This window comes from Prinia subflava, chromosome Z (genome assembly GCF_021018805.1).
Source record: "Prinia subflava isolate CZ2003 ecotype Zambia chromosome Z, Cam_Psub_1.2, whole genome shotgun sequence".
NCBI classification, from domain to species: Eukaryota; Metazoa; Chordata; class Aves; order Passeriformes; family Cisticolidae; genus Prinia; species Prinia subflava.
In genome coordinates, this window is record NC_086283.1 from 13943954 (window position 1) to 13958441 (window position 14488).

Sequence of the window (14488 nt, forward strand, 5' to 3'; positions counted from 1 at the left end):
AGAATAAATTCTTTTATCTCAACTACTTTTTTTTGTGTGCTACATTTATGGTGTGTATGCATCATTTTTTTCTCTGGTAAGCTTAAATATAAATGCAGTGAGGGCTGGTGTATGAGTAGAATCCCCTCTCTCAAATCCCCTTTTGTTCCTAGTGGCTGTGGGACTGACTGCTTCCTGTGAACTCTAGCAGTTTATGGTGATAACTTCACTGTGACTTCACCAAATTCTGACTGCATTCTAGGGGCAGCCCCTGCTTAGCTGGTGAAGTCTGGGGAGCTGCTGTGATGAATAATAAGAAAGGACCAGAGGAAAAGTGTCATTTTAACAATTCTAATAACTAACATTCAATGCTTTGATCCTTTAAAACCAGCTCTGCATTTTAATGCCAAATGGTTTAACAGAGTTTATTAACAGAAGTCTCCTTCTGGTAAAAACAGGGCAGCTACAGTTCCCCTTTGAAGTTTCATCTGTGGGTGAGATCATCACCAGTTCACACTGGTTCAGGTAGCTTTTGGACTTTTGGCACCACTGGGGCTTGCCCTCCTTTTCCTTCTCAGCAACATGGTGAGCAGCATCTCTGCCCCACTTGACTCTGTTCCAAACACCAAGTGGCCACATCCTAACTCTAGCAAGAGGTAACTTGTCTGCAGCTTTCATAAATGAGCACCACAGGTACAGGGCAGTGGATGCTCCATAGGTTTTTCCTAACTGTGTTATGTGGACAAAAAGAGCTGGGCTAGCCCAGAGAAGACTGAAATGAGTCAGGGTAATGTCCTTTCCAGTATCAAACTTTTGTTTAAGGCACTTTAAGGCTTTTAAGTGGCTTTTCCCACTTGTTGGGAATGATTTGGGGAAAGTTGAACCTGCTTAAAACAGAGGTGCAACTTGGGTGACTCCTCAAAGGCCATGCAAACTTACACTCTTTCTGACTTCTTATATGTGAAGCAGTAGTGAAGGTTTTTCTGGTGTCCATCCCTTTTGGGACAGAAGCAGGTGTCTGAAAAGAGGGTCATAAACCCAGACTGTTCTCAGACATACAGGTGTTAAGTATGGAAATAGCTTGGTGAGGGGGAGAGCTACACCAGGCTTGTACTGACAAAGATAGAGCAGAATTTGGCCTGGGAAACTGTTGCTTTGAAATCCATTCTCATGCAGCGTAAGAGGATGGCAGACTTCTGTCTGCTGCTTTCTTGCATCTAAGCCAGAAGTGAAAAGCAAAGATAACAATAGCAGTGCTGGGGGAGGAAGGAAAGAAAACACAAATACTCAATTATTGTATATTTAGGTACTGGTCTTTTAAGACGCTCCTTGTGTACTACAGCTTAATAAGTAGACTTTATTAAGAAATTCTTTCCACTTAGTTAAAATGAGTTATTTCTTCTTCTATGACAGAAGAATAAGCTGAAGAGCTGTTTGTGATACTTGTGTTTTGTGCCACTGAAATGTCAAGTAACCTTTCCCAATTCAAGTGAAAGCTCAGAATAGTTGTGTACTTGCTTCTGGATGAAGAGTGTCACTTCAGGAGTATATATTTTAAAATGCAGGCTGTTTCTCTAGTCTTTTGTAGTGATTGATCTGCTACTGAATAGATCACAATTGCAGGAAATACTCTTGAAACCTTTGTAGTTCAAATAATTGTTGCAAGTGGTTTTTTGGGGGGTTTTTTGTCTTTTTTTCAAAGCAAGTGCTGGTTTAGTCTGTAGAAGAAATATCTTATAAAATTCCCCAGCTAGGTAAAGTGCTGTAATAGGTTGGAACTGAAGAAATGCTTTAGAGGGATATTCACTGATGATAACTGAAGGGTGACTTCATTCATAGCATGTCCTGTCAATCAGTTCGAGCCTTTGAAGGTGACATCCTGCCACTAGATCACCTGTGAGCCTGCAGCTCAGTGTGCAGGAGAGTACAAGCAAATGAGGCAGTGCTGACTGCATTAGCTTGTCTGCTCATACTCCAGGGAAAAGCAAAAGGGAGCAAAACCTGCCCTCCTCCCACTACCTGAAGAGAGAATCTCCCTCTTTATTGAAGAACTTCCTTGGGAGTGAGTGGAGTTGCTTCAGTGCTTTGTGACTCCAGTCACAGGACATAGGGTGCAGAGCTGGAACGTGTGCTTCTCTGGAGCCATGTGAGTGGAAACTCCTACTGTTCATAATGCCTGCATTTCTGTTTAGAGAACTTTTTCTAAGAGTAGGAGAAATAGCTATGGTTTAGAGGTTGCTGTTTTAGATAATACAGCGTTGAATCAACTGTTGTGTAACTGGAGAATTCTTTAAGAGGAAATTAATTTTTCTCCTTTAATTTTTTCTTAGAGAATATATTCTCATGGAGTCTATACAACAACTTCTGGAGTTTATGTGTACTAAAAATGTACTTAACATTGAAATGTGATTATGATATTCAAACTGTTTTAAATAAAGTATGGTAAATTAACATTGCAATTCTGGCTGATACCACGCTATTTAAAAACATCTTTACTGACCTAATAGAGCCAAGTCTGACCAATATTGCTCATGTCTATGCTGACTTCCAAGCTGACGTGTACCATTCTTCTAGTTAATGTGATCTTTCAAGGTCATGTGTTATGTTCTAGATTATTTAATGAAGATAATGTTCAGATATCATCCTTGGAGATCGTTCTTGGTAATGGGTTCACACGGAATGGAGAATCTTCCATTACAGAAAGGGACAGATGCATTTAGCTATTCCCATGGAGCTCCTGACAGATGTAGCATCTGACAGATTCCTTCATTTTCCTCTCTGTTCTAGGATGTGATCATTCCTGCTGTTCTCCTTTGGGATCTCCCAACATCCCCAGATGAGTGTATTGTGTAGACTGAATTCTGTACTCAGGAGAATGTCTCCTAGGGATAGGCCTTTTAATACATGAGAGAATGACTTCCCTTTTTTGCACTAAGGTGACATTTTTGGCTTCTGTTACTCTTTGGCTTTGTACTTCTTTTCTGTGCACTGTTTGCCCATCTTTGATTTGGTGAGTGCCGAGGTGACACTCACGCATTTTGGTGCACATCTATTGAGGTGCATGTTATTTGTTTCAGTCACTTACTCAGTTTTGTCAAGGTGTCTTTGAGTTATGCAGTAAGAACAATAGAAATAAGCTCAAGCTGTTTGTTGTTCCTTCTGACTCCATAAGGTTGAGCAAACAGTTCAGTACAGTTCTTGGCCCTTCTTCCGAATCCTTATTGGAGTTAGAGGTATTATTTGAGTGAATATTTCTGTGGAACTGCAGTCTGAAATTTCACTTTTGAGAGTGTAAATAATGAAGTTGATAGTGGATGTTTGTTGCGTATAGTAACCGATATTGTTTGAGCAGATCTGTTATTATAAAATATTGTTATTGCCTTGTCCGGGAGAATGGAAAGAGAGGCAGATCTGGGCCACATCTCTGATGCGATATTTAGTTACCATCGCTCCCCCTATTTTGCAATTAGAAGTAACTTCAGTCTTTCCAAATTATGTGCTCTAGATTTTTCTTTCGCTACCCATGGAGTCTTCAATGTCACCATGGATTTGGGAAGCAGAAAAGGATGAAACTGAAAGGGCTGTGTGTCCTGGATGCATGCCCATGCATTGATGTCACATTGACTCAGCCACTAGGCAGCCTCTTAGTTTAAGTCACCTGGAATTGATGCATATATCCATTGCTGTAGGACTCACACAAACTTCTGGGCTGGCCTGTGCAGTGAGCAGGTTCTGCGTGTAATCCTCATTTATCAGCAAATAGCGACATTCCAGCAGCTCTAATTAGGAGCTTTACCAGCCTGGTTAATGCAAACATGAATCTGAGTTTCAGCAAATTTGATTTCTCACAGATATGTTCCTGTCGTACTCTGAAGACGTTTCGTCTGTACAAGCAATACTGGGGAATTTTAAAGGAAGGAAAGAAAAAAATATACACAATCTATGTTGTACTGAAATTTGTTTTTCAAGGCATTTACAGCAGTTTGTAAATTGTTGTAAACAGAAATTATTTCCAGCTATTTGTAGACCCCAAGATGGACCTGTGGTTACAGGTTACCACAGACTTCATTCCTCTGTAAGCCTCAGTTGTCTTCCTTTTCACTTTTGTCAATGCCTACTGAAAAGCATAAAAATGCAAATCAGAATGCAGTCTGTAGAACTTGCAAATTTTAGTCTTTCATTGGAATTGTGCTAATACAGATATTTATTTGTTTAATTAAATGTCTCTTCTTCATTTCAGCTCGCCATTTGAGGAGAAGAAGGGAGACAATCTCATTTCATTATTGGTACTCTAAATGAGTTGTGCACTTGAACAGCTAGTTTCTTTCACACATAATGCTTTCTTATCGTTTTCTTCACTTAGGTGTTCAGCTTAGGGATAATTAAAACAGTTTACTTTATTTGTAGCTAGTGCACAGATACATCTCTGTGTCTCTGGAGAGATACAACTGGACCAATGGTGATGCTTTATCATTTACACTCTTGTAGGCACTGACTATTGCAATGAGTGAGCAGGAGCTTTAAAGCATCCTAAGCTGACATGGCAACTCAGTTATAACTGTATAACTCAGTCAGTTCCATGAATAAAATATCTTAGGAGTAGGAAAGTAAATTAATTGAGGCCATTTTAGCATATCTTTGTTTTGCCTCTTGTTGCATTCTTTGTTCAAGAGTTTCTCTCCCATCCAGATAAGGATTTTAAGGTAAAAAATGAGTTACCAAATGGGAAAGACAATTATATTTTCATTTCAGTACAATACTGAGGTGGAGTATATTTTGGAGAAGGAGTGCAAATTATTTTCTTTCCAAAGGAGAATTTTAAGCCCATAAGCACAGCAAATTGTTATTCAGCATGTAGCAGGAGGCAAATTTGCACAGGGACAATAACAGCTGCACTGGGGGTATAAAAAAGGAATCCCAAAATTTTACTTTAAGCTCTACCATATAATGACTGACAGCTCCTGAAAAAGCTCTCACAAGGTGGGTAATACCAAAATGAAATGGGCTTAGTCAAGCTGTAGGGACATGGAGTTACTAGTTGTAAGGGCTTCATAAACAGTTTTATCCTGAAATAAAGACAGATTACTAGTGGAATTATCCAGACTGTAACAACAGCAAATTCAATAATACACTAATACTGGGCTAGAATTAACATCTGGGCCTGTAAAGATGTACATGCCCATGGCTGTCAGGCAGGCATTTCTCAATCAGTTTGTGATAATTTTTCAAGGTAATCATGCTTTTAGACATGTGTTTTCTTATTTTGAGCTCCCAGAGGTACAAACGGGAGTGTATGTACAACAAATTGGACTATGTTAAAATTGCTTTGCATGGAACATTTTGTTGAGGTCTCAAAGGACTTAACAAAAGATTACCTTGTAAACCAGCTTTTTCCCTATTCTACTTCACTGCTCTTTCCATAATGCCTCTTGTCTTGGTTCATAGCATTTTTGATTCACAGTTTTGATTAATTTACACAGATTTAATTTAATCAAATATAATTAGTTCACAGTTTTACATTATTAAACACTCAATAACAGACAGGCAAGTGATGTAGAGTGACCAGTGCTCATTAAGTTGTAATAATCTATTTTGTTGAAATTAACTATGACTTCTCAGGTTACAATAATCTTTTAAGTGTTTAAGGCAAGCCTCACCTTATTTATTGTGAGCAGTAGGGCTTTCAGCTAGAGAAAAGGTCCTCCCACAGTATCTGCATGGGAAACTCCATTGAGGTCCCAAGAACAGACAGAAAACCAGCAACCATGAAACAACATGAATGTGAGTTTGGGGGTGGGGAATTGATCAATGAGTATAAACACCTGGTGGCAGTGGAGGTTGAGGAGGAGGTGGGGAGAGGAGATTGAACCAGACTCTTCATTGGTGCCCAATGAAGTGGCAGGAAGCAGTGGACACTAAAGGAAATGCAGGAAACTCCTCCTGAATGTAGAGAAAAGGGTTTCCCACGGTGTATTTAGTTGAACACTGGTTGTGGAGTCTCTGTCTGTAGGAATGGTTAAAACCCTATCAGGAGTGGCCCTGAGCAACCTGCTCAAGGTGGGCAGTTTCTGGAGGTCTCTTAGGACCTGTGTGGTTTGTGGCTTCCAGGGTGATTTGGTCTTGCTAGTATAAATGTTTGTTGGGGGTTAGATTTGGGTTTGGTTTTTTTTTTCCCTCTTCTCACAGAATTTTTTCCCATAAGTTCCCAAGAAGCCTTAATGACTACTTAGTCAAAACAAAAAGAGTGCTTGAGGGATATAGCAGCACGAAGCTACACCTATTGTTTTTGAGTCCCTGGGAGTGTCCCTCAGAGGGGGAGGGGGAGGCACTCTTGCTCTCAGCGCCGAGGAGGACGGTCAGGCTGCCCTCTGCCTCTGCCTCGTCCTGGGAAATCTATCGTCATCTGCTGTGTACCCGGGAATCCTGAACTCGCTTTCTCCAGCCTCTCCCACCACCGCCGCTGCTTCTTCGGACCTTTGAGGCTCTCCTGCTACTCTGTAGCCCTGCACTGCCCAGCCCTGCCGGGACACCCCTGCTGTTCCAAGCTGCCCGCGCAGAGCTCCTCATCTCATCCACCAGCCCGGGACTTTTCCTTCCTTCCAGTTCGGCCTCTCGGAGTCCTGCAGGGGCACCCAGATCAAACTGCTCTGGGCTTTTGTAAAAGAAAGCCCTCAAGGTTCTTGGTTCTGTTTATTATTGATGCTGTAGTTGTTGTTTGTTTGTCGTTTTGTCATATATACTAGTAAAGAACTGTTATTCCTACCCCCATACCTCTGCCTGAAAACTCCTTTAATCTTCCTTTTAATTGGAATAATTTGGAGGGAGGGGATTTGAATTCTCCATCTCTAGGGAGGTCCTGCCCCTTCCTAGCAGATATCTGTCTTTCAAACCAAGACAATGTTCTAAGAGCAGACGTAGCCTGGTTTATTTATCTCAGGATGTGGAAACACTCCAGAAGGATTTACTCTTCAGTGATCATGAGAATTATGCATGACTGTAGGACTCCATCAGTGTTCATAATGGAGAGAAAAAATGTATTACTAACCAGGGAGATAGCAAATTATAGTGTTTAGATCAGCCACTAAATTACAACTATAATGCTTCCTTTTGAAGTTGCTCTTGTCTCTGACTTGGGATAAATTACCTTCTTTCTGATGGCAATAACTTGGCATTACAACACCAACACATCACCAAGAGGACAGAATGCACACCCCTGAAGGTGAGACCCTTTCACTACATGGTGCTGACATAGGAGCAGTACCAGGAGTGGACTACTTGATCTGTTTTTCATTAACAGTCCACCAAGGGGATCTTAAACAGTCTCTTTCCTTCCACCAAGAGTGTTACAAGGTAGGAAAGAGTAAAGGAAAAGAATGGGGTGCAATTTTCACCAGAAACACTGAAATAAGAAAAACCTATTTGGTGACATTTACATGGTAAAAGGAATAGTCGTAAAGTTTTGTCAAATAGTCTGTATTTTAACAGGGCCAGGTCTTCAGGAGGAGTTTTTAATTAGTTTGATTACTATTTTATTGCAAAAATGGATCATTTCACGCTGTTGTGCACAGAATTAAGTGGGATTCATTCCCATAGTAAAAGAGGAATCAACATTTTGGAGCCATTGCAGCAGTTCTGCTTCATGCTCTTTCCTACCAGTTATATTCATACCTGTTTTTTGATTCAGAACTGACACCCAGGGTCATGCAAAAGTGTCGCTTCACAGTGATGGGACACCATCTCCTCTTTGTTTATAAAAAGACACAAGTTGCTTGAGAGAGAACAAAATGAGAGAGGCTTATGGAAGAGAGGGTATATATACACTGTGTAACAATTCCCTGTGAACTTGGGCAGTGATGTATTCCTGGGAAAAGTGTGGGTGGTCTTGCCAGGTGGCCTGGTAGCACTTGGGCTTTGTGCAGGTCTGATAGGCACGTGCCTTTACCAAAGCAGGCAGAAGTGCTGATAGCACAAAGTGACACTCCTTCAATGCTGAGTCTACTCTGCTTGGGATAGTGCAAAAGCTTTTCTCCTGTAACATGTAGCAGGAGGCAAGGGCAAGGTTGAGGGCACAAGACTCTCTACTCAAAATACAAGACTTACCCAGAGTGACCATGCTTCAAACTGATATATAGGTGGGTATTCATTTTTCCTTAAGGGAATCCTTAGGGGACAAGCAGGATCCTCACCTCACCCTTCTTCTGATGTGTTGTTCATTGGGTGAGTTGTAATTTTCCCTTCTAAAAGTGTTTTCCCAGCAAGAGTTCATGCTTCCCAGATAAAAACTGACTTAATTTCTGAGAAGGTTTAGCTGAGCTTTTCAGATGATCTAATACAAAGAAATCTTTCCCTCTGGAAATGCCCTTTAGAGAGAGGCTGCAACTTCTAGGGAAAAATGTATCTTTCATGCTAAAAATTGGTCTTTTGGGTGGTTTTCCTCTTCCATAACTGAATTAGGGTATGGAATTACTGATCATGACAATGTAAAATTTCATTTCTTTGTTTTAAGGAAGGTAAATTATGGTTTAAGGTGTACCTTAGATGGCTCTGTGTTAATTGGGGTGGTGGTTTACCCTTGTGATACCTTTACTTTGGGGAGCCTGTACATCTGAAGCAGAGCATGCCATCATTTAAAATGCGGTGACCACCTTTGCTATGCATTTTTATTTAAGAGTTGACCTCGAGTCATGTCATCCTCATCTGAACTGCAGTAACTGCACAACACCAACATGAAAGGTGGTGTTTGTGTTGCTGTTTGCAGCTGGGGAAAGGCGATAAACCTTCCCAAGGAGTTCCCTTGGCAGTTTGTGGTGGCTTATGATTTACTTCCTTTGAAAAAACAGTGGTGTTGTGGTTAATGTTGTATTTTTCTAGTGCTGCTGATTGTTTTATATGAAGCTGCAGAGAAATCTCCATCCTGAACTTGCTGAAGGGACTTAGAAAGATGATAAATTCAGTCTTTTAGGCCTTGTGTCTCAGTAATCCTGATGGACAGTCCAGATCATTGCAGAGGCTCCTAACAAAGAAAAAAAAAAGGCATACAAACTTTGAAGCTCTTATTTGAAATTCATCTGGGAAGTGTTTTTGCTTGTCGTTGATAATGGTCCTGGCAGTTTCACTTGCCATGTGTTTTCCTACTACAGATAACATTAAGCTGCATGCAGGCTTTCTTGTGCACCCTCAAGCCTGATTTTGGGCACAGTTTTACTTGATGAACTGATTGTTAGCTGAAGCTGTTCCTTAATGACTGGGGGGAGCAGAAATTAAATTATATTTTGGATTAAGCAGGAGAGCATGCAACAGGAGCTTTAGGTCCTTAGAGCTGGTCTGTTAGATCAACGGGATGGTAGCAGCTGTAAAATTTGCATTGCACATTCTATTTGGCTGTTTCAGTCAAAGCTAGGAGGGACTGATGCTACTTTTCATACAAGCAAACAGGCATAAATGCTATTAAAAATTTGTTTAGAGGCTAAATACTGAAATCAAGTAATCTGAGGAGCTTGAGTGTTTTAATAAGAGGCAGAAAGCATTGGGCCTGGTTTCTCTCATAATTTCAAGCCTGAAAAATTACCTTTCATGTTGAACACCCCAAATTTTTGGCACTTCTGGAAGGCGCGGATGCCTATTGGATACCTAAATAAGGGTACTTGCAACCTTATTTGCCAGTGTCCTTTGGCTTTTTGGAATTTGTCCATGTTGTCTGTGCCACAGAGCAGCTCAGGGTGTTGGCTCAGAGCAGGTGGGTGCATGGAGGGAACTTGGCATAACAGATTCCACACCAACTGTGCTGCTTACCTCCAAAGGAAAAAGCATATCTGGCCCCACTGAAAAGTAATAGGACCAGATACCTCTTCATACTGGAGCATTTAAAGTCTGAAATAGTAGCTGAAGAGAAGAATCTATATTGTAGATGTAAATTCCGCACATGGTAAACTTCAATGATGAGGATGAAAAATATGTGTACCTACATATATATCAGAAAGGTGACTGATCCAAGGAAGAACAGGGTTGGCATCTGGTAGATAGCACTGTTTGTGCTTGGGGTGGTGCAGAAAGTGAGGAACAGAGGGTCACCTGGTTAAACCACAGAGGAAAGCAATGTGTGGCAAATGGAGAAGCACAACAAATACTGTGTGAAGGTAAAGAGAGTTTAGTGTCACCTCTTTTGCATTTTATATTCTGTGTTAAGCTTTCAGGGGTGAATTTCAGGTTTAGCTGCTCTTATCCTCATTTTGTCTGTATCCTAATTTTAATTTAGCTCCACTATCTTATAATTTGTAGATTTTGAAGAATTATCTCATTAGTCGGGTTTGATTTACTTAATTTTGTATTTCTGTCTACTTTAGCAGGCTGCAGGTGGGATTTTTAAAATGAATGTCTTCCTGAGTGTCTGTAATTGGGTTTTAGTGCATTTCTGTCTAGATCGACCCCTGTTATAAATCAGCATGGTCACAACAGATCCATTGAGACACTCTGCCTGTTTTCATATCCATTTTCTCACAGTTCAGGAGGATCTCCAGCAGCCTCTGCTCTGGAAGAGCTCGTGTCTCTTCTCTGTGAACTTCTGGAGTAACTACTACAAATAAGATGGCCCAATTGAAATGTTGTGGGTTTTTTCCTTTGTGTTTGTTTCATATGGTACAAAGTACCTGTAGTTCTAGGAGAATAACCTTCCTTTAATAATCTTATTCAGCATTTTGCCTCACACCATGCCAGCTTGTTAATTACAAGAGTCTCTTACTAAAAATTGCTATATAAAATGGAAGTGCTCCTATAATAAAGAAAAGAATGCAAGAATCTGCGTTAAAGGTATCATACCAAATACCATATACCAGTAGTGCATAGAGTAACACGCTGGTTGACATGTTACTCTATGCACTACTGGTGCATAAAGTAAGAAAGCATGTAAAGGTAAGACTCATTAAAGGAAAAAAGCATTTTCCAACACAATTAGGTTCTAAAACGGAAAAAAAAATCAGCACATTTCCCCTTTTTTGTAATGTATTGTGAAAAGACTAAAACTTTAAAATAAACAGTGATTTACGAGAGGGTAAATGTGTCTGTAGCATTAAAAAAAAAAATTGAATTACTGCTTCGTTTGTGTGTCTTGATATTGGCCTGTTTTTACAGGCACTTTTGCATACCTGTCACTGTCTTCCCCAAAGCAGTTAAACGTGAATTAATGTGATAACTAAATGTGATACTTGAACTGTTTTTGTGGCACTTTGTTTCCCAGATCGGTTTCTTAAAGCACAGAAAACCCTTATTTTATTTTGCTTTGTGGCTGTACCAAAGCATTTCTGTGAGATTAAAATATTTTCCAAAGATATTCAGCAAGTTGGTGGTGGGACTGTTCTTTTATTCAGATTGACTTCTTGGCCTGCCCATGGCAAGAGAAAAATGGGGTCTCAGCTATTCAAAAAGATGATAGTGTCATTCCCACGGATGCCCCTGTGAAACATGGAGATCTCTGCATCTATAATGACCCTTCACTCTCCATGACCCCTGGCAACATCCCACAACCAAAGGACAGGCCAAGAAGTCAACCACTGATGGGGAGGAAACTCACACTTTGGTGGAAATGATGAGGCAAACAGTCACTGTCACTTTTCTTTCCCTATTTTAAATGTAGAATGAAGAAGGTTTCCTGCAGGAGGGAATGGTGAACAATACAGGTGTTCCTGTGGATCCTGAGAACGAGGCTTATGAAATGCCTCCAGAGGTAAATCTCTTGTGGTGTTGGCTGTGAGTGCACATAAGAGAAGGGCACAGGAGGAGGCTGCATGCTCAAGTTACATGAGCCTGGCCCAGGCTGATGCTGGGAGCTGCAAGGGCACAGCAGAAACATGGTGTCTTTGGCCAAGATCTGCCAGAGGTGAAGTGCTGGGAATCAGAAAACAATTTGCTTTTTTGATAGTAAGGAAAATATTTTGAGTATTTCAAAGCACGTGCCTGGGTTTTGAGGAATCCTTTTTTGTATGTTTAATAGGGAATGCAGGACAAACTGCATCTTCATAGATTGTGTTAATAGCTTGGCCACCTGCCAATGCACCATGCTTTGTGATGCATGATCTTAATTTAATGCAATTATGAGAGTAAATTATTTTGTTGTTTTTTATGAATGAGCTATCTGAAATATTACTATAATGTCTGGCATGATGCACTAGTATTTGGACTAGAGGTTTTATGGTAGTGCAGATAATAAGACTGAAAATGAGAGGTCAAAAAATTTAGGCCATGGTCCAATAAAAGACTTAAAGGCTTGAGCACAAAATCTTGAATATCACTGAAATTATGGATGCTGCTCATGTGGCCACAGTTAAACACTTCTTTAAATTATTTACTGACTCATATGAGGATCTGCAGCACCTGGTGTGCTGTTCAGCCCAGAGGTAGTTGTCCTTCCTCTCCAAGTGAATTGTCATGGGTGGCCTCAGGGGTTCCTGGCAGCACCATCTGAATGATGTGTTAATCCCTGTAAAAGTCTGGTTCTCCTCTAAGTACCATGACTTGTAAGGTACAGCATCTGGAAAATGTGACAAATCCCAAATACATTTCATATCTTGGTCACATGAGAATCCATAATATTTGGGTTGAATCCACCAGGAGTAGAATAAATAGAGAAAATAGTATGTCATTATCTGGAATTCCAGTAATGTTGATGTCTGCTCTCCTTCAACAGGAAGAGTATCAAGACTATGAACCTGAAGCATGAGAGTCGTTTCCTTCCTTTCTATCACCTGAAATCTATTAACTACTAAAGACATCCCATCCTGTACAAGTGCTGAGTTCCAATGTGCCCAGTCGTTAAATTTTTTTACAGTTTTTACAGTGTATTTTGAAGTCTTCCATCAGCAATGATTGGAGTATCTGTGACTGCATCCACCTTGTTTCAGCATTTCCCTCCTGCTGAAATGGAAGCCGGTTGGCAGGGTCATTGTTGTGCTGTGGATATTGTGGCTTCAAGTTTAAAAGTTAAAAAAGATAATATTAAATAAAAACACCTAAGTGTCTATTGCTTATTTCTAATTCTGTACATGTTTTGTTGATAGGCTGTCAGTACTTTGATATTGTTTATGATACAGTTTTTATTTGTTTCCTATGACTATTCTTTCTGTGCAGAGATGACTTATTGTGAGAGCTTTATATATATGTGTATGTATTATACATAAAAACAAAAGTAACTGAGCATGAACTATGCACCTATAAATATTAGCTGTTGAAATTTTATTGTTTTGTGATGTGTTTTATTAACTTGTGTCTGTAAATAATGGTGTTCAACTGAAGCAAATAAAACTTAACCCATTAAAAATTAATTTCTAAATTAGTGATGATTTCCAATACCACCTTTCCCTTTCAGAAGCCCCTCTTGAAGTATTCAAGCTGTGTTGCTTCTTTTGAAGAAACTGAAGGAGCAAAATCAGAAAATGTAAGCCCAGTCTGTACAAAAAACATGGTAAAGAAAGAGAAAATCAGAGCTGCTCCTGCAGCTGAGTGCAGCTTTGCTGACAGATTAATTTGTAGGGCTAATAAACTTGCTGTTGTAAGGACAACCTGAAAGTGAATGAAGCCATTAATAATGGGCTGCAGCAGATTATCAGGAAATCATGAGGCCCTTTGAAGAATTACAGTTCCAAGGTTGTTAAAGTGCTGGGATATACAGTGATGGCTTAGTTGCAGTGTATTTGTCTTGTATAAAGTCTCATTTTGCAGAAGTACAGGCTACTGGCTGTTTTTAGACATGTGCTGCCTGGGTATTTTTCCATATAGTATAAAGATTTAAATGTGAGTTAGTTTTACTTCTATCACGATTTATTATTCGTTATTTTGGATCAAGTGTTACCTCTACCCTGAAGTGGTTTTGTGTTTAAGGTTCTCTAGTCTTGAGTAGGATTTTGAATTTGACTTTTTTCAGTGTTCTGGGTAACAGGTAAATATCATTGTCTGGTTTTGAAAGTAGGGAAATGTAGGCACAACCACATAATACCTGTTACTGGTATGCTCAAAAAGACACACAGACCCATGGAAGAGGAACTCTCCAACTTGTTCTTGAACTGAGCTCCTTTCTGGCTTTGTGCAGCCTTCCTGGTACTATCATGCCCAGCATGAAGTAGATCTTTCCAACTGTGTCCCTATTCCATCTGTGGACAATGGGAGCTGATGATGTAGTACTGTGAGCCAAAGTCACGTGAACAGGCTGGTTTCATGATGCTTAGAATACCAGTCCTCCAATTTCCCTACTCCCATATTTCTTAGGACTTCAATTTATTTCAGAAGAATTGCTATTTAGCTTTTTCTTTTCGTCCTTCAAAGCAATGAAAAATCCACATGACCATTTCAAAAAACTTTCAGGTGTTTTCATCAATAGTTTAACTGCTTAATGGAATCTAAAGTTCTGTGCTTTTTTTCAGAAATCTTTCATGGTAATCTTTAGCAACCCAGCAACAGTTTGCAGTCTCCTTCACAGGTGATGTGTCAAAAGAGTTTCTTGACCTGAACATCCTTACTGTGA

At 40.0% G+C, this 14488-nt stretch overlaps 1 protein-coding gene across 2 annotated transcripts in view; it reads left to right on the forward strand.

Moving 5' to 3' along the window:
• Positions 1–13292, forward strand: part of SNCA (synuclein alpha) — a 65163-nt gene extending 51871 nt beyond the window's left edge. For both annotated transcript variants that reach the window (XM_063423377.1, XM_063423378.1), the window contains exons 5-6: positions 11609–11698; positions 12659–13292. In XM_063423377.1, coding sequence (XP_063279447.1) covers positions 11609–11698; positions 12659–12691 — 123 coding nt within the window. In that variant the 3' untranslated portion in view covers positions 12692–13292. The remainder of the gene's footprint in view (positions 1–11608; positions 11699–12658) is intronic.
• Positions 13293–14488: the final 1196 nt, after the last annotated feature.